Below are 24,016 nucleotides of genomic sequence, written 5' to 3' on the forward strand. Positions count from 1 at the left end.
CAAGATCTCACACCTGTCAGTCCTCCAGGAATGAGCCTTTCTGTTGCAAATCAAATACATCTACGTGACTTCAAGCAAGGTACCTCAGCCATGTCAAGAGATGGGACTGGACAAGCAGCACCCATTAGAAGGGCTGCACATCTTCTAGAATGCTCTGAAGTATCTGCAGTGCAGTCAAGTACATACAGCCAAGAAGAGCACTGAATGCAAATCCAATGCCACCAACTGAAGTATGAGCCAGCTGAGCTCAGAGAGCAGTTGGTACTTTTACAGAAGGTCCCGAGTTCATCAGAAACAGACGTTGATCTCCCTGCAAATGAGAGTAGGACTTCCATATCTGCCCATCACCCTTTGATCTGCCCCTGTGCTTGGCAAACCCTGGCAGCTCGGCCATTTTGCAGTGCATGCTCCAGAGAGCAGGATTAAGAGCCTTAAGAGAGCAGAGTGCAGGAGAACAGAGCTGCAGCGATGGCCAGGAATGCAGTAGTCCTGAAAGGAGCATTGAATGCACTGTAGATCTGGAACTGGCTATGCAGCCATGCACCTAGCAGAAGTCTGGTCTCAGCCTAAAACTTCACAAGTTAGAGCCAGCCATGACCCTTGGCTCTTTAGGAAGCCTCTCTCCAAACACCAGGTGTGCAATGGGTGATCTGTTCTACATCTCCCTTTAATCCAGAGGTATGCCATCCAGAGAGAGGTGAAGTTGTGTTTGAAGTAACAGGCCAGAAGAATTTCCAACAGTGCAAACACCAAACGTTCCTTGCCCCAGGAAGCTGTTTCTCCTGCTTGATGTACTCAGTTTTGATGTATTTTTCTTATATTCCACTAGAAAAGATTTCTGCCATCAGGCTAGTATAGAAGTTGCTTTCCAGAAGGACCAGTTACAGATACTTCTTTCTGATACGCTGATGAGATCCAGGACAAAAATTCAAGCAAAGAAGAATATCACACAAAGAACAGCCTTTTGCAACTAAACAACGAGATCAGTCTGCACAACTAAGACCTACAGCAGTAGACAAGACAAGACTATCCATGTGTTCAAAGTAGTATTGCTCTTTCAGCTCTGCAAACATTCAAAGAAAAACATGACATCGGTATTGAGCCCAGTCACCTCCAGTCCAGAAGAGATGTATGCTGTAAGTGCCACAGCAGCACCCAAACCAAACAAAGGCAAAGGAAATGGACACCACCAAGAGCTGGGTAACTCCAGGCAAGTACAAACAACACAATCATCTGAATAGCTCAAGAAATACTAAGGTTTCATGCTGTTTCATCAGCAAAAAAGCCAAAAACAGGACTGAATCTGGCCTTAAACTTAGTCCCCCAGTCACAAAGGAGATTTACACAGTAAGTACTTTACCCCAGTGCATGTTACTACAGCCATACAGACCCCACATTCATAGGCCAGTAGCAAGCAGCCTGGTAGATACTGCATAGCCTGATTTCGTCCATACATGCATTACCAATGCTAATAAACAAAGACCTCATTTCACAAGGATTTTATTTTCTTGTAATAAACAAAAAAAAAAAAAATCATACACATTAAAGACATGACACAGACAATAAATTAACGTCAAATAAGAGATTGATTCCCAAGGTGCAAGTGACTGGTGGCAATTACTGCTCAGTTGAGTGGGAGATTTTCAATATCTGGCAGTGTTGTTGAAGCTTACGATGAAGCAGAGCCACAAAATACAGTTCTTCAGAGGGTACAGCAGATGGCCAAGTGAGCCAATCCTGCCTCACCCTCATGGATGGATGGCTGGAGCAGGCAGACACTGCAGAGCACAGCTGTTACCTTAAGTCAACTCTGTGAGAAGTCCTCGTAACAGAAGAGCTTCAAATGACGGTGCCACTCTCCCCACTACAGAAAGCCTGCTTCTGGCTGAGGGCACTCTGCAACACAATCATGATGTCAAGAAAGAGGATGTCTGGTTGCCACAGGACAGGTAACGATCACACAGCAACGCTGCCTACAGTGCACAAGGGGACTGGATGGTAGCTAGGAGGTCCTCCCATTATTCATGAAAGTGTTAACTGTCTGTACTCCTGAGTGAAGGAATTCTTCATATTCCACTTTGCCTTCTGCCAGCCCTGCAAAATCTATTTAATGCTGATGAAACAAAACAAAAAAATGGCTGCATTTGAGAAGTGCCACTGATGTCTAATACACTTCTATACGTGGTTCACACAAGATGCTAGAACAAAAACAATCAAGGCAGAGTGCCACAACTACTGTATGTCTGTTGTCTAGGACAGGCCAGGACAGCATTGTTTTACACACAGGAAGGATCATATGGCTCAAGCCACACCAGCTCTGGTCATTCCCACCATTTTTAGAGGAACCTGAAGACTTGGAAGAGAAACAATTCCTCCTTATTACTGTCAGGTCCCGTTAGATTCTGCTCCCTGCCTTTCTAACAAGAGCATCTTAGAGCAGACAGTGCTTCTGAAATTAAACCAGGAACAAGTACTATGTGAACTATGAGGTGACAACAGAAGTGAGCTGCACATTTAAAGCAGACCTATCACGTGGCCAGAGTAGCTTTCCTCCTGGCATTTAGTGGTCCAGTTTTCGGTCCTTGCTTGTTTTCACCATTTTCTGTTGGTGTTCTGTAAACAACAGACAGAACCATGGTCCTCTTGAGGGTACTTCAGCATTGAGCATGACAAGACAGACTACAGGCAGACAAGCCAGCCTACTGCACACTACATGCAGTCCTCTCCCACAGAAATCAGTTCCAGGTTTTACTGCAGCACAGTGACTGGGAAGCACGTCTCCTAGTGCTGCAGAGCACATAGAACTAGTGTAGTACAGCAGAGAAGATGATTTACATTGGTTTAGTATGAGTGCAAGTGTTTTTCCAAGACCAATTCAGGCCTGAATTCAGGACAGTCACAGTTGTTTCCTTTTCTGAGATGGAGAGCTGGAAAGGAGATATTCCTATTTTACTGCAGCACAATGGGTCAGGAAAGCAGAGCTTAAGATACCCTGTAGCCCACTGAAGACACCAGAACCACTCTTCCTAGAATCCAGTTGGAGTGAGCACATTCAGATCCCGAGGTTTGATATTATGGGAATGTGAAGATTGTTTCCTCCCTTCTGTGACTGGAATGTCCATTTTGGGTGGCTTGAAGGTGACTGGATCCTCTGTCATTCTAGTAGCCTGAGCACGCATCAGCTCCATTGGGGATGGCTTCTGAGCACCCTTATAAGATTGGATGGTAAAGCCTCCTGATGAAAAAAAATCCCAATTAAAAGCTACAAAAACTAGCTGTGTCATTTTTCTACTCCCACAAGTACAGAGCATTGTACCACTGACAGCCAGATCTGCTGGAAGCCTACACAGTGCCAACCAGCCTCATGTCATCTAAAAGTTAGTCCACATCAAGGAGTGACACTTCCAGTTCTGGTTCCACCAAGCAGCCAAGAAAGCAGAAGAGCAAAAAAGCTGTCACCTTCACACTCTGCTTTTGGCACAGGTCCTGATATGAACAGCACACATTCCCAAGGTGAAGAGAAATAGCTGGCAGTTTTGCTCTTTAACAATTCTCCCCTAGCTCTTGCAGGGCAGACTTCAGAGGACATACCTGGATCATTGGTGGACTTCTGGATGGCTTTGGGTCCAAAAAAACTCCACCTTTCAGATGGCAACCTGTCCCCACCAGCTTCCATGGCAATAAAGTCTGGGGCAGTGATAGAAGCGGAGGATCCCTGACTAAACCAACCCCTAGAGGAACAAAAAAATCACTGACATATAAAGAGAATCAATACTTCAGGTGGCATCAGTGCCCCAGGAAACGTATATGTAGTTACCAGGAGCATGTTAAATAGATTTGCTACCAAGCAGGATGAAGATAGGCATGTTTAAGTTCCGTAACCTTTCAATACATTCAGTGATAATACAAACATACAGCAATTCCATGGATTTCACCCCTTAGACAGTCCCTCATCCCCACCTCAACAACCTGCAGGAAAGCAGAGGAAGTGATCTGACAGAAACAGCATACCTGCTTTTATGCTTGGGAGAGGAGTGGGGAGTACTGCTTGGAGTGGACTGAGCAGAAGATGTTTGTTTGTCATCTTTTGTCATTTCGCCACTCTGCATTTTTAGTTTCTGTTAGGAAAGGCAAGAGAAGCACAAGCAACAGATCTTAAGTACAAGGCATAAGGAACAAAGGTAGTTTTACTGTCAAAACTGAAATTAACTCACCTCAAGCTACACACAGTATTACAGTACTTGCACATACACGTTAAGCTTCCTTCCAAGTCACATACAAGCATTTCAGAAGTCCACTATGCTCAAGACATACTTCAAGCTACAGTAAGATAACATAACTCACTCTCCAGCTTAGAGTCTTATCAACAGCAGCACATTGCTTCAACACCAGCATTCACAGGAAGGTGCCTACATTGCAGCAGAGCTAGCTTACCAGGCACAGAACTGCTGGCTGCAGGGTGACAAGTCTCAGTGTCACAGCAGCCACTTGTCTAGAGCAAGAGCTTTCAGTCCCCTAAGCTCTGCAATGAAGGGGAGACCAGCCCTTCTATAGAAATCTAGGAGAAGGAGACCCTGAGAAGTGACCCACAAAAGAAGATGAAAGCCCTGCTCTTAGAACACCAAGTTGAGCTGCATTTAAAAAGCACGTTCAGTAAAAAAATAATCATGAGAGGGGTGCACATGAGCCAGGCTATTGCGACTCATGCAGATGGTACAAACTGAACCTCAGAGAAGTCACTTGAAGGGCAGTTATATTTCAAACACTGACGACACAGGCACCTTCTCTGAACATTTCCTGCAGCCATCCAGGCCTCGCTAACGCAATTCACTGTTATTCAAACTTTGACCTTGCAGGAGAACACTTGGATGGCTCACTGCCGAACTGCAACTGCATGATTCCTGTGGGTAACTGAGCTCACCAGAAACACAGTAATCGAGCACCTCCATCTTATTTCCAGTTAGAAGCAATTTCAATTTCATTTTCCAGTGTCCACACTAGAAATGCAAGGTTTACAAGTGCTCCACTTCTGGCTTGTTTCAAGAAACAGGCAACCTACACAGAACAGCACTTGTTTTGAAACTTTTCAATGGCACTGCAAAATTAGTTCAGCCTGAAGTCAAATAGAATTTCAGACCTCCAACATCACTGTCCAAGCACACAGGAACTCCTGGATTCATTACAAGAGTCAAACGAGGCTTGGCGTCACTCAAGCACCAGTGAACAGAGCTTTAAATTCAGATCCTTCACTGCTTAACCACTACAAACATGTGATGAAGTACTTATGTACTTTGCATCTTAAACACTGGAGGAAAGTAGCAGAGGAAGAGATGAAGGTAGTTCTAGACTAAGAAGATAAGCTTCAACCTGGAAGCTATGAATAGGACCTTTAAAATTCTCAAAACAAGCACATTAAGTTTAGATGTCAAAGGTCTTCTCTGCCCTGCCCACACATTAGTGGTGCTCAGCACAGTAAGATCTGGGAGTGCTTCACACATTTAACAAACAGCTATGCTCTAAATTACATTTGCATAGAAGAAAAATGCTCAGGATAACTTCAATTTCTCTTTCTGTTAAAAAGACCACTTCTAGTTCTTAAACAGAATCATATTAGAGACCGGTGCTTGATGTCAAAACCTGCCCTCAAAGCCCAGAAGGCATTTCTGTAAGCTATCCCTAGAGAGACAACACTAAGACAAAACAGTTCACTGAAGTACTGCAGGGCACCATTAAAAGGTACAGCAAGAAACTGGATTCTGTACAGAGATGCCACCAACTGGAAACCAGTGATAATCTGATGTTACTGTGGAATTCTGCAGTTTCCAGAAAAGCTCCAAAACTACAAAGGCTAATGCTAACTTCAAGATTTCAGAGGTTAATCTCCCTATACAATAAACTCAAAGCTTCCAGAGTAAGCAATTGAAGCACAACTCTAGCAGCACACTCCAAAAGCGACGTCACAGACAAGCGCTGGGCTACACAACCTGCAGGAACAGCCAAAGCAAAACAAGTCTTACGTGCACCGCCTCAGCCACTCGGTGGTACTTCGTCTCCTCTGCAGTGAGGCCTTTGTGGGGGGTGTAGCCAGCATCTCTCAACCCTGCCTGCTGCTCAAAGCGCTGGATGCTCTCCTGAGTCTGCTCTGCAACCAACAAGAGCACATGTTTGCAGACAAGAACCCCGCTGACAGTTGTAGCAAACAAAAACAACTGAAGTGACCAAGAGGCAGACATTTCATCATTTGTATCTGTGTATCACAGAACCACCGAGCTTGGAAAAGACCTTCAAGACCGTCCAGTCCAACCATCCACCTACCAGTTCTATCCAGAGTACACTGGAAAATTATCCTGAGGCACAGGGCTAAGTGACTCAGATAAACAGTGATCTGTCCCAAATCAGAGGATGTATTGCAAAATGCATCATCAGTAATTACACTCACCTTCTCCAACAAGCTGCACCACTGCTAATTACAGCATCCTAAATTCAGGAGACCCCAATAAGAATATTCTAAGCACCCAAAAATATTTTAAGTACCCTCCTAGATTTTGGGGTTTTTTTCCCCAAAGAAAAAAGCCACATCTTCTGAAATACTGCCCGCACTGATCTGACACAGACTTGGAGAACAGGGGGTAAAGATTCCCACAGCAGTTCTGCACGAGGTGAAACAAGCTACTTCAGCCAAGCACGGTCAGCAGCCAGCATGCTGACACAGCTTCAGCTCTTGAAAAATGAGCACTGTTTTTGCTATCAGCATTGGAAATTTACTCACTAGGAGATCTAAAAACAAAGTTGCTGGAAAAAGCTTGAAGTCTTCTTTAAAAGAAAAGAGTTCCACGTTAAAGTTACTTGCAGGGATAGTACATTGTGTATGAGAAATCTAGAGGCTATTTGCCTATTTATTTACAGTTCATTAACAGCTTGGAGTTCCTAACTTCTTACTGCACAGGAATATTTTTAGGCTATTATGCTTTTACCTAGGTTAGCTCTGTGCACAGGGCAATACGTGATTAATTCCCCTTGTTGCAAAAGAGACTGTGCTCTCTGTAAACACGACTGACCCAGTTAGATTTTAAACCTTCATGATTTACAAGGTTTGTTTGTAAAGCGTTACTGTTAGCAAGACACCTGCTGCTATCACCAGAAATGCCACAGAGTGCTCCATTAGCTCAGTATGTCAACTGTCCACACCTCTTCAGTTAGTTGCAGAGCTCTACCCATCCCCTGAAAAGAGCAAGTTAATAAGCAAACATACAGTAGCAGCAGCACCAGGCTGCAGCACAGTGTGGTGTGGACTGCAGCACCCTATCAGCACTGAACATTCCCTACACTCCCCCTCATCACACAGCTTACAGCACCTGGCAAGACAGAGGCTGTAAACAGGGCCTATTCTTTAACTTCTTGCTTCCTGCTAGAGCATCCTCTACAAACCTCCCACACCTTAAGATCAGAGCAGTAAGAATCCACAAAGCACCCAGGAGCTCTGGCAGTTACCTCGAGGCACTGACAGACCATTCATGTGCCCACACCCCATTAATCACCACGGTACAGAACAGCGAGCTCTTACTTGTAATGAGAGAGTTCATGATGATATGAGTGGCCTTGGCCTTCACCACAGGTACCTTATTCACACTTTCGGTGGAAGATGAAGGAGTTATGACAGGTGCATTCATGTTAGCATCCCCTTCTTCAATCTGTGCAGAAGAAGCAGGGCGTTTTAGATCAGGAACTATCACAGCTCTTTGTCATGATGCATCTCTAAGTGCTTGAACAAAACACCAGGGAGAACTGCTAGCCTTTATCCTACAGAAAAAGTCCACATGCTGTTCTAGCCTTAGCCCAGGAACACTTAAGGCCTGAATATTATTCTTAGCAGCAAACAAGTGATTGCAACCCAACATGTAAGAACACACTGAGCTCAGAGCCAGCAATGTGCTACATTTAGTACAAAGCAGTTCAACAGAAAAGAAACTAGAACATATCTATTTCCATCTGCATAACTGCAAATTGGACTGCAAGGTCAGCGGGGCAAGAGCACTGTTCACAGACAGTGCAGAAGCACCTGTATGTACACAGCAGTCACACACTGCTGTCTGATGGTTAGCTTTTATTTTCTCCTCATTTCTTACTCTTTCAGTTTCTTACTGAAAGGAACCAAAGCTGCACTGCTGACAGTGAGATCCCAGCAATGAAGCAGACAGTGAATGCCAGAAAACAAGGAGCCTGCTGGCACAGACTGCCTCCTCCTAACATAGGGGCTGCTGTTCCCTGACCACAGCACTTGATTTTTGTGCCAAACCACAGCTCCTGGGCTTCTTCCACAAGAAAGACAGTAAAACAAAGCGTAAAGTAGAGGTTAAGCTCAAAGGAATGCAAGGTTATTCCGCTTCTGCTCAAGCACATTCCAAATCTTCTAAACGTAAGAGCTAGCCCTGCACTCGAAGCATCCCCAAAGTCATTTGCGCTGGTTAAATTACATTCAGCTGGAGCCCAAAGCATGCTTCGGTCACAAGTTCCCCCGCTGGCCAGAGGCCCCTCGAACACACGGCCGCCCAGACGGAGCGCGGAGCCGCTCCCAGCCCACAGCCGTGCCGAGCAGCAGCGGCCGGGCAGCGCGTACCTTGGCGAGCTCCTGGTACTTGCGCTCGGGGATGACGGGCTGCTTCCACAGCACGTTGGCGCACAAGTCGGCGGGCGGCGGCGTCATGGGCGCCGTGTCCTCCAGGGCGTCGTCGTAGCTGAAGGCCCTCCGCGGCACGCCCAGCGGCAACGACATCCTGCCGGGCAGCGCCCCGCCGCGCCGCTCCAGCGCTGCGAACAGAGAGGCCGGCAGCGCTCAGCTCGGCGCCCGAGCCCGACCCGGGCCGCCGCGCAGCGCGGAGAGGGCCTTACCGGGGGCGTCCGGTTGCCGGGCGCTCATGGCGGCGCTGCGGTCCGCGGCGAGGCGAGACCGGGGGGATCAGCGGGACTGGCGGGCCGGCGCGGCGGGAGGCGCGGGGCGGAGCGGTGGCGCCATGTCACGGCACGGGAACGCACGACCACCGTCTCCCGAGGTGATACGTGAGTAGGCCCGCCCCCTCGCGGGAGAGCCTTTATAGGCGGCCGGTCTCGCGAGATTCGGCTGCGTGCGCGGAGCATGCCGGGAGATGTAGTCGGGAACGGGGTGGGACTGAGGGGACGAGGAGCATCGGCTCTGCGCAGCGCAGCCAGTCATAGAATGATCCAGCTTCAAGCCTCCTGCTATGTGCAGGGTTGCCAACCACCAGACCAGGCTGCCCAGATCCACATCCAGCCTGGCCTTGAACGCCTCCAGGGATGGAGCATCCACAGCCTCCTAGGCAACCTGACCTCGCATTCGAGGCTGCGTGGCCTGGGGCAGCCCCAGCTGGGTGTAAAGAGTTATAGGCGTGTCCTGCCGCGGGCATCGTGGCCACCACAGCCCCGTCCTCCACCACTATACGAGCCCTGCCCGTTCCACTTAGCACCACTGGGGAGGCTCCAGACCCCACTGCCTGCCTCCCTCTTCCATAGAATCACAGAATTGCTGGGCTGGAGGGGACCTCAAAACCCACCTGGCCTCAACCCTGCCGAGTGCTGGCTGCCCTCCACCGGATCAGGCTCTGCAGGGCCCCATCCCACCTGGCCCTGAGCACCTCCAGCTGCTCCAGTAGCGAATTTCTTCCTAAAGTCTCACCTAAGCCTCTTTTAGTTTAATGCCATTCCCTCTTGCCCTACTACACCATGTAAAAAAGTCAGTTCCTCCTCCCCTCCTGCTTATAAGCTCCGTTCAAGGACCTACCAACCCTCCCCCTTCCTCTCTCCCTTTCTCTCCACCCCCCGCGGTCGGAGCGGCCCCTTTAAGCGCGGCGCTGACGCCGGGGGCGGGCACATCTGGCCATACATCTGGCTGCCTCGCACGCTGCCAGTGCCGGTACCGGTACCGCATGGCTCCGACCGGCGTCCTGCGCAACCTGACGCTGGTCCTGGGAGCCGCCGTGGTGGTGCTGGGCTCTCTGCTCTTCATCGCCTGGAAACTCTACTTCCGCGGCACCGAGCCCGCGGGCACCTGGGACAGCTGGGAGCTGCGGGAGCTGCAGGAGCGAGACCCGGCTGGTAGCACGGTAAGGGGATCCAACCCGCCGCCTCTCAGCCCGGGGGCACAGCGGCGGGGCTGTCCTTCGCTGGGATCCCCATGGGGATGGGGAAGGGCACGGGGCAGGGGTTCATTCCCCGTGGTGCTGAAGCTGCTAGATCTGAAGTCCCCGCCCAGAGCCCACTTAGTTGGAGAAGGGGGCTTGGGGTAGGGGTATCAATGGGACCCCCCCAAGCCCTTCCTGTGTAGCAAGGGGGCTCGGTGGCCAGAACCCCCCGGTTTGGGAATAGATGCGTGGGATCTGGGGGCCGGTGGGACCCTTTGCTTCAGCCCGACTCCCAAGCAGCCTCACTCTGTCCTGCTGCTTGCAGGCGGTGTGGAAGCAGGTGCTGGTGCTGGGGCTGGACGGCGCAGGGAAGAGCAGCGTCCTGCACTACATCTGCAGCCAGAAGGCCAGGACACGCATCCCACCCACACTGGGCTTCAATTCTGCCCAGCTGCGCGTCGGGGGGCTGGAGATGGACCTGCTGGAGGGTAAGGCAGGCCCCTCTTTCCCCGTGGGGACGCAGCATTCCCCCACACTGGCACTGACGCTGCCCATCTCCCACAGTGGGTGGCAGCTACAACCTGCGGGCGTATTGGCCGCTCTACCTGGGCGATGCCCACGTGCTGGTGTTCGTGGTGGACTCGGTGGACAGGTCACGCCTGCTGACCGCACGCCAGGAGCTGCACACACTGCTGGCTGAGGAGCCCCGGCTGCCGCTGGTTGTGCTGGCCAACAAACAGGTGGGTGCCTCCCAGCGCTGACTGCAGCCAAACCAACCCTCCCGAGGGCCTCAAGGGCAAATCCTTATGACCCAAATCCCTCGGCTTTTGCAAAACCTGCACTCTCAGTGCCCACATCCTCCAGACATTATCACAAGTGTGGGCGCTGCTCCTCTTGCCCCAGCAAAGAAGTTTCAGGAGTGCAGCACGCAGAAACTCAAAGGGGAAATCCATTGCCCAGGCAGACGGCCAAGCGCATGCCTGCTGCTGTTTCCCATTCGGTTCCGCTGCAAGAGCAAGCAATCCCTGCTAGGGCTGCACGGCCAGACGGGTTCTTGCCAACCGGCAACCGGCTCAGCAGACACTGTGCTGCTCCCCGCCCATGGGCTTGTGGCCACACCACCCTCTTCAGCCAGCTCCTCTCTGCCCACAGGATAAGAGTGATGCCCTAAGCACGGAGGAGCTGCGGGAGGAGCTGGCCCTGCACTTGCTCAGCGGGCAGCGGGAGCTCTTCCTCCTGCCCACCAGTGCGACGTGGGCTGGTCTGAGCACGGCCACCAGCGTCCTGCATGTGAAGAGCCTGCTGGTCACCCTGCTGTCCCAGCCCTGAGCGGACAGGCTCCCACTGGGATGGAGGGAGCTGCTGGAGCTGGGACTGCGCCCTGCGATGTTTGGGGTTGGGCTGACACATGGCTGCACGCAGGATGTGAGCAGTGGGCTCTGCTCTCTGCCACAGGGAGAAGGCAGATGCGTCCCCCAGTTCAGGGCAGCAAAAGCACAGGGCAGAGCCCTGCACCTTACACAGCAGCCCCACAGAATACTGAACAAATGGGGCTGAACCCAGCTTGCTGTCCGGATGGAAACCCGTAAGGAGGGCATGAGGCGCAGAGCAGTGTGAAACCATAAGGAAGCTCTTGGAAAGCTGAAGCAATCCTTCCCCTGCTGTTAAGGCAGCAGAGTCTGGATTCATGATGCCCCTGCCCCCTGCAGGGCACCCTGGAGCTGATGTGGCTGATGCAGCCCCCTCCCTGCTCACACAGGAAGAGATGAGCCCACAGTGCTTACCCAGGGGAAGAAACAGCCCCTCTGCCTGCAGCAGAGTTCTCGGCTTTCCTGCGGATGAAGGCCACGTGGGCTCTCCTTCCTGACAAACACACCAAGCCACGTGATGCTGCCCTGTAGCCCAGGCTGGTCTGATGCACAGCCATAGGCAGGAGCCCCTCACCTGAGCTGGGCACAGCTTGACCTTCCCCAAGCAAGGGGAGTATTTTAAGTATTTAAAAGCCTGTTGAGCAGAGATGAAAGCAGGTACCTGGCACCCTGCTCTGCTTCCCCTGCTTCATCCTGAACAGGGGATATGAGTGTGCTGTTTGCTCTGCTGCCTGTTCCGTCCTTGTCTCAGGAGCTGCAGAAAGCCCTGTCTGCAGGAGAAAAGGCTACTTCATCAGGACAAAGGACTGGGCCCTTGGAAACTGACAGGGGAAATGGGGAAGCACTTGGGGTAAGGAAATACATGCCAGCTGGTCTCTGCTGTGAAACCTTTTATACAATTGCTCCTTCCTCTTATGAATAAATGAGGCTGATGACTCGGCTCTGTTCTCTGGCTCCTTGCAGTAAAGGGGCCATCAGCCCAGGCTCCCCGAACTGGAGGCAAAGAGGTTGCTTTGGGGGAAGCAGCCCCTGCTGCTTACAAGGAAATCAGCAAGGGCTCTGCCTACCCCCTGCAGTCCCCAGCCCCACACCCACAGAGGGTAATGCATATCTGCTGCCTGTGTACTACACGTCAGTGCCAGGAGCTCTAACAGGAATGGAAGCCCACAGGCAAAACATTCCCACCAGCATGAAGCAGTAATTTATTTTAACAAGGTGGAAAAAGCGCTGGCTTGCACTCAGAAAAAAGGGAGTGGCATGGCACATTCAGTCTGCATGCCACAAGCCTCAGTCAAGAGTCTTTCGTGCCTGCTTATAACTGTCTAATGAAGGTCCTTCCTCCATCACCAGAAGCTTTGCACAGCTCAGCCCACCCAGAAGCCACAGCCGACAAGTGACAGTCACCTGCCTGTGGTTCACAAACGGTGCACCAAGTCTGTGCTTGCAGGCAAACTGGAGGACAAAAAGGGGCAGTCACTGCACATCCATCTTCTCCTGCTTGAGTGATGCAACAAAATCCTTGTACTCCTCAGGATAAAAATTTTTGTACACACCGATCTTCCTCTTGATCTGTTTGGGAGTGTCCTGGTAGTAGTTCTTTTCATCACGAGCCATTTCCTGTGACAAAGCCGAGAATACATCAGAGGAACAGCAAACACGGATCTGCACGGCCACGCTCCAGGCAGGCTGCAGCCGGTGCCTGCCAGGTTCTGGCTGAGGTTCAAAGCACTATTTCCCCTTAGAAATCAGCTGACCACAAACCAAGATCCAGGGCAGGGATGTGTGGCAACTCTCACCATGCAGACGAGCCAGAAGCGAGCTGTTCCTTGCTTTGAGGCACCCAGTGCTTACCTTGTAGTTCTCCCCATGGTTCTGTATCATGTACCGCACATAGTCAATGAGGTCTCTTGAGAGCGTATTTGACTTCTTCTCAGGAAGACTGGCCTCAAATTCCATCTCTAGGCAGAAGGTAGAGGCACTGTGATGCAGGCAGGCAGGGGAGGGAGGGAAGCAGCACCTCCCTGAGTTGAGCCTCTGCGGCACAGCTCTGTGCCTGCATGCTGCACTGCTGCCCAGCACAACCGAGCAGGAAAATGAATGAGACAGTGAGGAGAATGAACGAATGCTGCAGGCACGCAGCCCTGCAGCTCACACTGTGAGGAAGGAGTGGAGATGCTGCCGCCCCTGCTGTGGTGTGTGACTGCTAACGCACTGCTGTTGTACTTAGAGTAGGGCAGCCACAGGTTCTTGTCTCACTGGTGTGGGACATCATTGAGTTTGGACTCAGAATTACAAGATGCCCACTGAGGCAGCAGGTGGAAAAAGGCAGCACAGGAGAGAAAGGAAACTCACAGGACAGGACAGGCTGGGAAGAAGAGCTGTTTTTGTTCCAGCTCAGCTCCAGCCTGGCTGGGAACCTGCTGTGCACACTCACAAGCCTTCACAGAATCACCGAATGACCAGGGTTGGAAGGGACCTCAAGGATCATGAATCTCCAACCCCCCTGCCACATGGACGGCCACCAACCGCCACGTTTAATGCTAAACCAGGCTGCCCAGGGCCCCATCCAACCTGGCCTTGAACATCTCCAAGGACGGAGCATCCACAACCTCTCTGGGCAGCCTGTTCCAGTAATGGCCTTAAAACAACTGCATCAGAGTTTGTATGAGAACTAACAGCTTTCCCGACCCAAGCCCCTCACAGTGCAGCACTGACCGCTCAGGACGTAGGGCTTCCGCACCAGCATCTTCTCCTGCTCCTGTCCATCACTCTCCGTCTCCATCCTCTGCATTGAGAGAAAAAGCACCTCGAGAAAAGTGCGTTTGGAGAGGGCTTCCAACACGTTACTTCTGCAGATCTGAAAGGCCCACGGACCGGGACATCTCCCACGTCTAAAATAAAGCTTTTTTTTCCCCGTATTTCCCCATTTAGCTCAGACCACAGACGCGCCCACGAGAGCCCATCCCGCCCGCGCTCACCTGCAGACGCCTCTTGGCGATGGGGACGGCCTTGTTGGGGTCCCCGGCCAGGCCCATCTCGGCCAGGTTCTGCGCCACCGACTTGGTCGCGTCCCACGCATGGCGGATGTGTGAGCTGCACGGGGACAGGCACGGCTTAGGGGCTGCGATCACCGCCCCGCGCGGTGCGTACGCGCCCCCCGGACCCGCGCAGACCGCGCCCCCGGCCCTCACCACTCGATGCGCGGCGCGGCCTTGCGCCTGGCGCTGCGGTACAGCCGCTTGCGGTTGAGGCCGTAAGCGAACTTTTGCCGCCGGTTCTTCCCTTTGGCCTTCGGCATGGCTGCCCCACGCCGCCGTCGGGCCGCACCGCTGGGCCGGGCCTCGCCGCGAGGCACCACGGGAAGCGGAGTCCCGCGTGAGGGAACAGCCGCGGTGCCGCCCAGGCCGTAAACTACAGCTCCCGGCACACCCCGCGGCGGAGTCACGTGGCCTGCCGGGAGCCGGCCTACGGCGGGCGGGAAGGGTCGCACCGTTCGCTGTCCCCGCGGCCGCAGCCATGGCGGCCGGCTCTCCCCCGCCCTTGGAGCCCATCCCGATGCCGGTGTACCGCGATGAGGGCTTCGCGGACAAGTTCCGGCGCAAGACGCGCGAGAACCCGCTGGTGCCCCTCGGTGAGGGCCCGGAAGGGCGCTAAGCCCCGGCAGCCGGGGGTGGGCGCTGCTCCCTGCGGGGCTTCGGGGAGACGGGGGCAGGGGGGGACTGGGGCTGGGTCGGACTCGTCTCAGTGTCCGTTCGTCCGTCTGTCTGTCCGTCCGTCCCCCACAGGCTGTCTCTGCACCCTGGGCGTGCTGACCTACGGCCTCATCAGCTTCAAGAGGGGCAACACGCGCCACTCGCAGCTGATGATGCGGGCGCGGGTCATGGCTCAGGGCTTCACCATCGCGGCTCTGCTGGGCGGCATGGTGGCCACCGCCCTCAAGGCCAGGAGCTGAGCGCGAGGAGCGGCACGGCTGGAGGACGGGCGCTGCCTGCGGACGTGAGACGGCTGCGGTGCGTTGGAGCCGGTGTCGGAGATGCTGCGCGTCACATAGCGTCGAAGTGTGGCTAATATACCTCTGCTGATAACCTCACGTTTGGGCTGCGGTGATTCTTTGATTCCCTGAGATCTCCCGTGTCCGCTGTCACCGCCTGCTGAAATTGGCTCCTCTGTTGCTTGGTGGTGCCTCTCCACACCGAGGTGTGGCTTTAATCAGGCTATGTAAAAGCAGTTGAGAAATGCGTTGCTTGGGTGGGAAGGAATGGCTCCATTTGTGGTTTGATCCGGGCAGGGCAGAGTTCATAATCAGTGCATGAGTTATTTGGGGAGAAGGTGCAATCCGTCCAGCTGCAGCCAATGAGTAACCAAGTGAATTGCAGCAAAGGTGCTGAGCAATACGGGATTGCAGAGCACTGCGGAGTCAAGAAAGTCAGCAGTGTGAGAGGAGTGGGCGCTGCTGCCTCTGGGCTGTGGTTAGGTCATAAGTAGGACACGAGGTGTAACACCTGTGCAAACAGTGTGAGAATTTGGGTTCCCGAACAGACTGCGTTCTCCAGAACGCACTGATATTTAGCTGCTTTTGCTGAAAGGTCACTTCTGCACATCTTGCTGCATCGCATGAGTTGGGACCAACTGCTGGGCAAGATCCCATTCCCAGAAGGAGCTGTTTCCCTCAGTTTGGCAAACATCTTCACAGGTGGCCCAGAGTGCCACAGTTTACATTATTTCCCAGCACCAAGGGAACCCACACAGCCCGCTGTGGGGAACGTGCCCAGGCTGCTCTTCACTTTCTTCATTAGCTGCTTTGTAAATCTTTCCCAGAAGCTTTGCTGCCAGCCTGGACAACTGTGGGCAGGGTGTGTGTGGAGGAACTGCTGTGCAGACTTGTGAGCTGGGCCCATTGGCAAAGCCGTTTGCAGCCAAAGACAGGAGTTCCACAGGACAGGAAGCTGCTTGGATGGCTGCTGTGGTGCAGGAGGCTCAGGAGCAGCTTGCCCAAGTCTGCTCAGCATGTCTGGGTAAGCACACATGCCTGTGGTCAGAGCACAGCAGCTACACTCTCATCCTGCTGCTGCTGCTTGTCTCAGCTCAGAGCAAACAGTGTAGCCCTAGGATGTGGTTCTACAGCACTGTCCTTTCTGCAGGCTTTGCAGGTATGGATTCTCCTAAGTGCACATGCTGAAGGATAAAGACAACAGTGCCTTGTAGGGTCAGTTTGGAGATGTCAGTTTATTGTAACAGGTGATTTGAACAGTCACATATACCAAAGCCAAAGGGATGTAGAACAGCAGTGGGCACTGCTCCCCAAGATGCCCTGCCCAACATGGCAGCCAGGGGACTGCACAGCCTGGCTACCTCCTAGGACTGCAGGCCCAGAGCGCAGCCAGAGGCTCTTCTATCTGCTCTGCAAAGAAAGGCAGATACAGGCAGCCAGATCCCTGGGTCCATCCTGCACCACAGCAGAGATGCCTATATGTGCTGCAGTGCAGGGACACAGAGGAAGAGTGATCAGCCATACAGACAAGGGGCACGATTCCAGCACAAAACACAATTATTCCTACACACCCATTCCCTTTTCCAGCCCACTACCAAAGATGACAGCATTCTCCAGGCCTGTCAGGCAGCTGCAGAGCTACTGCTGTGCCTATGAGCCTGTGCCTATGCAGCAAGAGGGCAGACAACCTTGATTTGTGGAGCTGTCACTGCAAAAGAGCTGTATGTACTGAATTTACTGGTGGAGCACGGCTCTGCAGCAAAACTTTGACAAATGGTTTATGCTCTCTGCTCCATGTCCTCTCAGACTGTTGCTGCAGGCCCTTCCCCAATCCACAACAGGCCGGTCCTAGAGCACAAGCTCACAGAAGCTGCGCTGCTGCAAGGTGTAAGCAGACCTTATCAACACTCCTACAGCTAACCAGTTCTGCAGGTTTCCAGGGCTGGGGCTCAGAGCCAGAGGGGCTGGTGCCAGTCCTGCCAAGTGAGGAGAGAAAGCAGGTGTTTGGGCTGGAAAGTTTACCTGATGAGGCAATGAGCAGGACCTGCAACTTGCCATGCTGCCTTTGGTGTGCAAATCCAGTGGCACGTGGGCCAAACTGAAGCCACAGAGTAGCTGTCCAGCTGCAGACAGATGCGTGATTTGTTCTCCAGGGACAGCAAAAGCCGTAGGACCAAACCTCTGCCTAATCCTGTTATGGGCCTCTGGGTGAGGGAGCTGGAGGTTTGACTTGTCCCACAGCAGCTGGACCTTGCCACCTGCTTCCCTACAGCCATACAGCCTCCAGCTGCCTCCCTCGAAGTAGGAGAAGGCACAAAACAGAGCCAAGGGCCCCCAAAGCTGAGCACTCCATCTTCCCAACAGCCAGTGGCCTTGTAGGAGGGTCAAGAAGCTTCCTGCATGCTTGTCCTGTGGCCTCTTTTCAGCACCCTGCACCACAGAGCTGTCTGCCAAGAGCAGCCCCACAGACAGCCAGGATATCAACACTGCAACTGCCAACTTTTTGGGATGCATGGCCAGGTCAAGTGCCCACACTCACCCCTCCGTCCCCACCAGCCCTGTGGCATCATGCTGCTGCCATGCTCCCTGTAGGATCTTGTGTTGTGGAGATGAGTTTAGGCTGTTGCTCAACCCCAACCCTACAGCCAGTTCTGCTCTAAAACCCCCACAGGAGGGCAGAAAGGAACCAAGGTCCCCCCAGTATCTCTGCCCCAGGGTTAGGACCCAATCCCAGACAAAGGGCTGTCATGCCACAGGCAGGAGGTGGGCAAGTTTGCTCTGAGTGCAGCCCTGGATGAGATGGAGGACACCGAGTAGGAGGTGTTCTCCTTCTCACCCTGCCAGGCAGCTGGGCGTGACTCTGGCTGGAGGCTCCTCTGCTAACTCAGCTCTGCCACCCAGTGTCGCTTCCCAGGGAAATGCCACAGTAATAAATAAGTGTAAAAAGAGACCAATGAACCTTTTAAGCAAAGGAAAACCATGGGGAGAGTTACAACCATTGATTTGAGCACAGCCAAGGTGCACACCAGAGACCAGAGGGCAGGCAGGGCATAGGCCCCTTGTGTGGGCTGACCCCGTGAAGCCATCTGCCTTGGTGAGCAGCAAGGCAAGGAGAAGGGCCTTGCCCTGCTGCACTCCTGGCTGTGCCAGATGGCAGCTAGCGGGACAGGGGTGTCTGTTTGAGGGAGATGAGCACCGAGCGCATCCGTGAGACATCCTTGCTTTGCTTGCTGCTCTTAGGGTTGAAGTCGCAGAGCTGGGCCACCTTCTCCCACTCTGAACCTGGGGTTTCCTCCTTGGACTCCTTCAGGAATGCTTCCTCCGAGGCCCTGCAGACATGTTGAGGGTTGGGTTGTCACTGGCAGAACTCTTTCCGAGAAGACCCTCCCCTCTGGGAACCCATCGTGTCCCCATTTCCTGTCTCACTGCTTCAGATAATGAACTCAGCATCCTCTAGGACCCAGAGACCTGGGATGGTCAAGGCTGCTGCTGGCTGCACTCACCCAAGACAACGTTCATCCAGAAGCAGGGGGGCGTCTGCCTTCTCTCAAGACTTCTCCACCCCCAGGACACTCCCTTAAAAGCCCTAAACTCCACAGCTTTGTCTCTTAAACCAGCTCCACCGGGGGGGGGGCAATTTCAAGAGCTCTGCTTGCTGCCTAAGCATTTGGAGGTGCTCAGCTGAAGCATTCCCCCTCTGGAATCTCACCAGGGCCCAGCACCTCCCAGCATCCCCCCTTCCCTTAACTGGGCAGCCAAAGTGCTGAGGCAAGGACCCCAGACCGTGCAGGGCAGAATATGGTCTGTAAGACACACATACACATAGCCAATCACATCGGCGTCCGGCTGCTGGTAAAAGGCTTTGTCAGCGATCCTAGCCCCGAGGCACAGACAGAGAGAGAACGCAGAGCAGACAGGCAGGCAGAGGGTTAGAAAGAGAGAAACAGAGTGGGGGTTAGCATCCTCCCACAGACCCATTCATCATGCCACACACAGCATCAGAAAAACCTGCCAGCAACAACAGGGCTGCATAGCTTCCCAACCCCTTCCACACATGGGACAGGAGTCCCTCAAATCCCACTGTGTTCCCCCAGCCTTCAGCTGGGACCAGAGCAGTTCTGAAGGGCCACCAGAGCTGCTCGGAGTACTGGGGCATGGTCTGGCAAAGCCCTGCCTCTGCAAGGCTGGGTCCACTGTGGAGACAGAGCTCCCTGGTTACTAAAGGAAGGCACATCTAGCTGCAACAGCTGCTCCCACTGAGCCCTGCCAGTCTCAACCCTAGAGGCCATGCAACATACCTGTTGTTTGCTCGGTTCTTCTCCATTTGCTCATTCTGACGCAGGTTCCACTCCTCCAGGTCCTTTTTGGCCTTCTCACGCCATTCCTGCTCGGTCACTTTCGATGCTGCATCTAAGACCAGGGTGAGACAGACCCCATCAGACAGACTGGCACCCACTGACACCCCAGACTTGTTCCCAGCCCCCACTAGAACATTCTCTGAAAGGTGTCACTGCCTCCACAGACAGATTTTTGGTGGGGGCACCCACTTGGCATGAGGCAAAAGGCACATCTTGGGTGCAGCAGGATCACCATTAGGCAAGGGGTCCCAAGGACCTCAATCACCACGTCCTGTGGTGTAACTAGCATGGCCACACACAGCCCTGGGTCTCACCCAGCTCCTCCAGGCGCTTCTTCTGCTCCTCCCTCCATTTGCGGATGCTCTCAGGTTCCTGGGTCAGCCGATCAGCCTTGGCTATGGCTGCGTAGGCATCTGTGGGGCCGTTGGACTCCTGCAGGATGCAAACACCTCACCATTAGCATCAGCTCCTCACACAGCCCGGCCCAGCCTTCTCAGTGGGCTGACAACGCTGAACAGGATTCCAGGCTGCCAGCACCAAGACAAGCCAAGATATGTAGAGTTGGTGACAGCCCAGCATAGTTGTCAGTGCTCCAAAGCAGTGCTCAAACTGTGGTCCCAGCCCCAAGAATGAGTGCCATCTTAGGCTGGGCCTCAACAGACAGAACGAGCCCAAGTGAGGCAGGGCCCATGAGAACACCACGCTGTGCTGCAGCCCACAAGCAGGAGCCTCTTGTGGTTCTCCAAGCTGAGCAGCCTGCAGAGCTCCCACCAGGCCCAGCATCATGCTCTGTGCCACATCAGCACCTTTCCTAAAACTTTCTGCTGGCTGACATGGAGCTAAGCAAGGGGATTATGGCTCTACTCCAAGATCCACAATCTAATTAAGTCTATCCCATCTCTGATGTGATTATCATCCCATAGACTAGGCACAGACAATGCATAGGAGGCTCGTCAGGAGCTGGCACAGCTTCTCCTGTACCCTGCACAGCTTGGCTGCGGGCTCCCAGATGGAGGGAGATGAGACCCATGCAGGTGTCCCCCTGAAACACCCTCAGCCATGAGGAAAGCAAGTTTAATGAGAGACGCTGCTGGACTTGGTAGTAAGGCTACAGCCATGTGTTAGCAGAGCAAGTGCCTCTGGAAGCCCTGTCCTGGATCTGGACTGTCAGAAGATGTTCTCAAACACCCCTGAGGGCCTCCAGGAGATTTCCAGGCTGGAAAAAGAAGGGTTTGTAGAGAATGGAGGGTTTGCAATCTTCCCTTAGAGCTCAGGCACTCCTTCAGAGCACAGGCCACCTACAAACAGATTTGGGGCAGGATCTGAACCAGCATAATTCAGTCTCAAAGTCTCCAACTAATAAACTCTGGGCCATGGCAGACGAACCATATCTTGTCTTTCAAGCATAGGTGAGAAAGAGGAGTCAGGGATCCACCATGAGACCCAAACTTTTCAAGGAGCACCAGCTTTTCTGGAGCTGAAGAGCACGAGCAATCCCAAAGGCAGAGCAGTTGCATGCTGGCCCCACACCCACCTAATCATTCTTGGTACCACCGGGCCAGAACATGGGCCTGAGCTCTCACCTGAAAAACATCTCCATTGACAGTGGCTCCTCCATTCTGGAAACCAGCTAGAAAAATAAGGAAGAGAAAAAAACTGTGGCAACTGAAGTGATCCCAGAGGAGCTGGGGTTCATGAGACAGAAACAAGCCAGTTCCTTGGGAATGCAGATGTGCCATTTACAACCCAACACACCTATCCACAACAGACTCACATATATGGGTCACAGACTAAAGACCCTATGCTGTTCCAAGCAATGGGTACCAGCAGAGCTGTGTGCTGGAGCTCAAGTTGGGGCTAGCAAGATTCCAGTATCTAGAGGAGGACTCCTTCCCAACATACTTGGCCCTGTCCAGTTCTAGCAGTCCCCAAATCCTCTTGGCCTCACACAGCCTGTCCAGGATAGCAATGGGAAGAAGACAGTGTGCTGCTCTGCAGTCCAGAGCCATTAACCCAACAAATCCTCCCTGAGCTGCTGCTGCAGAGAATGTGATGTGTGGAGACTCCTTGCCATTCCTGAGGCCAGGCTGTGGTCGCCCATCCATGGAGGGATTTGGTCAGCACCTTTTTCCCAGACAAAACTTCCAGGGCACTTCATGTCTCTACAGTATTTTCACTGCTTTTTTTTTTTTTTTTTTTTTTTTTTTTTTTTAATCTTTTCTGAAGATTAGGGAAACTCCTCCAGGCACAGAGCTGGACATCATGTTCTGGCTATAGGAAAACAACTCAACCAACTTCAGCTCTGCAAAAGGCAGCAGCTGCTTCCCTCAGCACACAGATGGGTGACCCAGAAGCTGTCAGCCGAGTGCCCAGCAGAGGCAAAACTGCTCTATGCCTGCGGCAGGAATGCAACACTGCCAGGGACAAAGCTCACAGCAACATTGCAGCACACTTTCCTCCCTCTCAGCCTCAAGAGCTGCATACTGATGCCTTGCATGTGGCCCTCTGCCGCTGGGCAAAGAGGCTTTAACAAAAGCAGAATCCAGGCCCTGAGCTCTCCTCAGTGATGACCATGCTCAACCACAGGGCCTCTGCTGGCCATCTGGCTGCGGGCACACGCAGTCTCAGCACAGCTCTAGCGTACCTCAAGGGAGCACTGTCCCCACGGTGCTCACCCTGCAGCTCCAACTAAATCCAGCTCCAGCCTGCCTGACTGCATTTAGCATTGAGGCTGTCAGCAGCTCTCTGGGCCCAGATCTGACTCTGCGGCTCTGTAAGTAGAGAGGTGAAAAAAATCACCATTTTACAGACAGGCCAAAGAGACCCTGGGGGCCTGCCTGCATCAGAAGCAAGAGAGCAGTGGTATCCCTCTGTCCATGTGGATAACAGATCTCTGAGTGCCTATTATCAACTGAAGCCCCTAAAAGCAGGGCTGGGGCTCATGTGGAGGCTTGAGATCAGGATTAACACCTTCTACCTGCTGAGCCTAGGACCATGACATCCACAATGGAAATGCTTTCCATTCTGCACCCCAAAGAGCTCTCCTTCTATGAGTGCAGTGTAGAGGCCACCCAGCTGACCACGGATACCTGCATCCTACCTCAGTGTCCCTCATGATACCCCAGCTGGGGGCGCTGAGGCAGGAAAATGGGGGCTCTGTCTGACCCATGGAAACCAGCCTGAGGAAGAACTACCCCATAGCTGGTAATCCCACGCTCAGGAGTTAACCCACATCCCCACATTCCAGAAACCCCAACACTTTTGCAACCAAGCACAGACCCCAGAGAGCCCTTGTTGGGGTCTAACCCACAGGGGATCCTGTTTGCTCACTGCTGGTAGGAACCAGCACACGCCAGGGGTACAATGCATCCCACGAGGAACCCCAAAGACAGCCGAGGGGCAGCCTTGAGGGACCCCCCTCAGGGGAACCTCAAAGACCGGAGGGACCCTCCACCCTGTGGGTAACGGCACAGGGGGCCGCCCGGGGGCACAGCCCCGCTTTAAACCCCGTCCCCCACCCCGTGCCCACAGAGGAGGCCCCGCCCGGCGCTGCGCGGCGCTCACCCGGCTCCGGCGGGGCCGCCTGCCCTGCGGGGGCGGAGGCCGAGTCGCCGTCGGCGGGCCCGAAGCCTTCGTCGTTCTCGATGCCCGCGATCTCGCTTTCCTGCTGGGCCAGGAAGGCGGCGGCCGGGTCCTCCTCGGTGCCGGCGCCCTCGGACGAGGAGAAGAAGCCGAAGTCGTCGGCCATGGCCCGCCCGCTCGGTTCGGCTCGGCCCGGGCGGAGCTGTCACTGCGGCGGCGGCGGGCGGGGCGACGGCGCTGACATCACGGAGGAGCGGCCCCGCTTCCCTCCTCCCCCTTCCCTGCCCACCGCTCTCGGCGGCGCCGGCTCAGCCTTTCCTCGGGCTGTGGGAGCCGGGGGTGCCGCCACAGCCCCTGGGCTCCGGGCCGGCCAAGGCCTCGCCGGGTTCCGTACGCTCGGAGCCCCGGGGCACAGGCGGCTGGTGGCCGCCATCTTGGTGGGGGCTCCGCCTCCGCCATCTTGGGTGGGGCCACCGCCCGCAGACGAGGGAGTGGGTAGAACCGGCCCGGGGAGCGCCGGCGGCTCGCCCCGCTGCCGGACCGGCACGTTGCTGCTGGGGGGCTCCGCACCGCGTCTTG

The 24,016-nt window shown here is 53.8% G+C and overlaps 5 protein-coding genes across 6 annotated transcripts; 2 read left to right on the forward strand and 3 right to left on the reverse strand.

Moving 5' to 3' along the window:
- Window positions 1–1,484: 1,484 nt before the first annotated feature.
- Window positions 1,485–8,792, reverse strand: KIAA1191 (KIAA1191 ortholog). Its single transcript, XM_042881478.1, has 6 exons — window positions 8,618–8,792; window positions 7,565–7,691; window positions 6,018–6,142; window positions 4,012–4,118; window positions 3,592–3,731; window positions 1,485–3,235 (listed from the first exon to the last, which is right to left on the reverse strand). Exons 1-6 carry the CDS (start codon window positions 8,771–8,773, stop codon window positions 3,027–3,029), a joined length of 864 nt encoding a protein of 287 aa, XP_042737412.1. The 5' UTR covers window positions 8,774–8,792; the 3' UTR covers window positions 1,485–3,026.
- A 374-nt stretch (window positions 8,793–9,166) lies between these two features.
- ARL10 (ADP ribosylation factor like GTPase 10) lies at window positions 9,167–12,447 on the forward strand. Its single transcript, XM_042881538.1, has 4 exons — window positions 9,167–10,118; window positions 10,462–10,624; window positions 10,701–10,876; window positions 11,289–12,447. The coding sequence occupies exons 1-4, from the start codon at window positions 9,711–9,713 to the stop codon at window positions 11,463–11,465; spliced, it is 924 nt and encodes a 307-aa protein (XP_042737472.1). The 5' UTR covers window positions 9,167–9,710; the 3' UTR covers window positions 11,466–12,447.
- A 237-nt stretch (window positions 12,448–12,684) lies between these two features.
- Window positions 12,685–14,823, reverse strand: NOP16 (NOP16 nucleolar protein). Its single transcript, XM_042881539.1, has 5 exons — window positions 14,698–14,823; window positions 14,485–14,599; window positions 14,222–14,291; window positions 13,358–13,464; window positions 12,685–13,123 (listed from the first exon to the last, which is right to left on the reverse strand). Exons 1-5 carry the CDS (start codon window positions 14,802–14,804, stop codon window positions 12,980–12,982), a joined length of 543 nt encoding a protein of 180 aa, XP_042737473.1. The 5' UTR covers window positions 14,805–14,823; the 3' UTR covers window positions 12,685–12,979.
- Window positions 14,824–14,967: 144 nt separating this feature from the next.
- On the forward strand, window positions 14,968–15,596 carry HIGD2A (HIG1 hypoxia inducible domain family member 2A). Its single transcript, XM_042881706.1, has 2 exons — window positions 14,968–15,137; window positions 15,292–15,596. Exons 1-2 carry the CDS (start codon window positions 15,023–15,025, stop codon window positions 15,456–15,458), a joined length of 282 nt encoding a protein of 93 aa, XP_042737640.1. The 5' UTR covers window positions 14,968–15,022; the 3' UTR covers window positions 15,459–15,596.
- A 1,117-nt stretch (window positions 15,597–16,713) lies between these two features.
- Window positions 16,714–23,653, reverse strand: CLTB (clathrin light chain B). 2 transcript variants are annotated; one of them, XM_042881457.1, is made up of 6 exons: window positions 23,420–23,653; window positions 21,439–21,485; window positions 20,170–20,287; window positions 19,796–19,907; window positions 19,318–19,371; window positions 16,714–18,826 (listed from the first exon to the last, which is right to left on the reverse strand). In XM_042881457.1, exons 1-6 carry the CDS (start codon window positions 23,601–23,603, stop codon window positions 18,655–18,657), a joined length of 687 nt encoding a protein of 228 aa, XP_042737391.1. In that variant the 5' UTR covers window positions 23,604–23,653; the 3' UTR covers window positions 16,714–18,654. The 2 variants fall into 2 exon arrangements, with proteins under 2 accessions (XP_042737391.1, XP_042737392.1); XM_042881458.1 differs by lacking the exon at window positions 19,318–19,371 and having other exon boundaries at window positions 23,420–23,649.
- Between the last annotated feature and the right edge of the window lie 363 nt (window positions 23,654–24,016).

Source organism: Lagopus leucura, unplaced genomic scaffold (assembly GCF_019238085.1).
Source record: "Lagopus leucura isolate 7727_CA_CO unplaced genomic scaffold, USGS_WTPT01 Super-Scaffold_100030, whole genome shotgun sequence".
Classification (NCBI taxonomy): Eukaryota; Metazoa; Chordata; class Aves; order Galliformes; family Phasianidae; genus Lagopus; species Lagopus leucura.

Excerpts from the sequence above, each read along its gene's own strand:
- KIAA1191 (XM_042881478.1), bottom strand. The coding sequence starts at position 8,773 with ATGTCGTTGCCGCTGGGCGTGCCGCGGAGGGCCTTCAGCTACGACGAC. Across the intron at positions 6,143-7,564 it reads CATGAACTCTCTCATTACAA|AGCAGACTCAGGAGAGCATC; the intron begins GTAAGAGCTCGC and ends TGTTGGTTGCAG. Across the intron at positions 3,732-4,011 it reads TCTCCCAAGCATAAAAGCAG|GGGTTGGTTTAGTCAGGGAT; the intron begins GTATGCTGTTTC and ends TTGTTCCTCTAG.
- ARL10 (XM_042881538.1), top strand. The coding sequence starts at position 9,711 with ATGCCATTCCCTCTTGCCCTACTACACCATGTAAAAAAGTCAGTTCCT. Across the intron at positions 10,625-10,700 it reads GGAGATGGACCTGCTGGAGG|TGGGTGGCAGCTACAACCTG; the intron begins GTAAGGCAGGCC and ends CATCTCCCACAG. Across the intron at positions 10,877-11,288 it reads TTGTGCTGGCCAACAAACAG|GATAAGAGTGATGCCCTAAG; the intron begins GTGGGTGCCTCC and ends CTCTGCCCACAG.
- NOP16 (XM_042881539.1), bottom strand. The coding sequence starts at position 14,804 with ATGCCGAAGGCCAAAGGGAAGAACCGGCGGCAAAAGTTCGCTTACGGC. Across the intron at positions 13,465-14,221 it reads GAAGCCCTACGTCCTGAGCG|AGATGGAATTTGAGGCCAGT; the intron begins GTCAGTGCTGCA and ends CCTTCTGCCTAG. Across the intron at positions 13,124-13,357 it reads ACCATGGGGAGAACTACAAG|GAAATGGCTCGTGATGAAAA; the intron begins GTAAGCACTGGG and ends GCTTTGTCACAG.
- HIGD2A (XM_042881706.1), top strand. The coding sequence starts at position 15,023 with ATGGCGGCCGGCTCTCCCCCGCCCTTGGAGCCCATCCCGATGCCGGTG. Across the intron at positions 15,138-15,291 it reads GAACCCGCTGGTGCCCCTCG|GCTGTCTCTGCACCCTGGGC; the intron begins GTGAGGGCCCGG and ends CGTCCCCCACAG.
- CLTB (XM_042881457.1), bottom strand. The coding sequence starts at position 23,603 with ATGGCCGACGACTTCGGCTTCTTCTCCTCGTCCGAGGGCGCCGGCACC. Across the intron at positions 20,288-21,438 it reads TCAATGGAGATGTTTTTCAG|GAGTCCAACGGCCCCACAGA; the intron begins GTGAGAGCTCAG and ends TGCATCCTGCAG. Across the intron at positions 19,908-20,169 it reads GAAGCGCCTGGAGGAGCTGG|ATGCAGCATCGAAAGTGACC; the intron begins GTGAGACCCAGG and ends CCCTGGTCTTAG.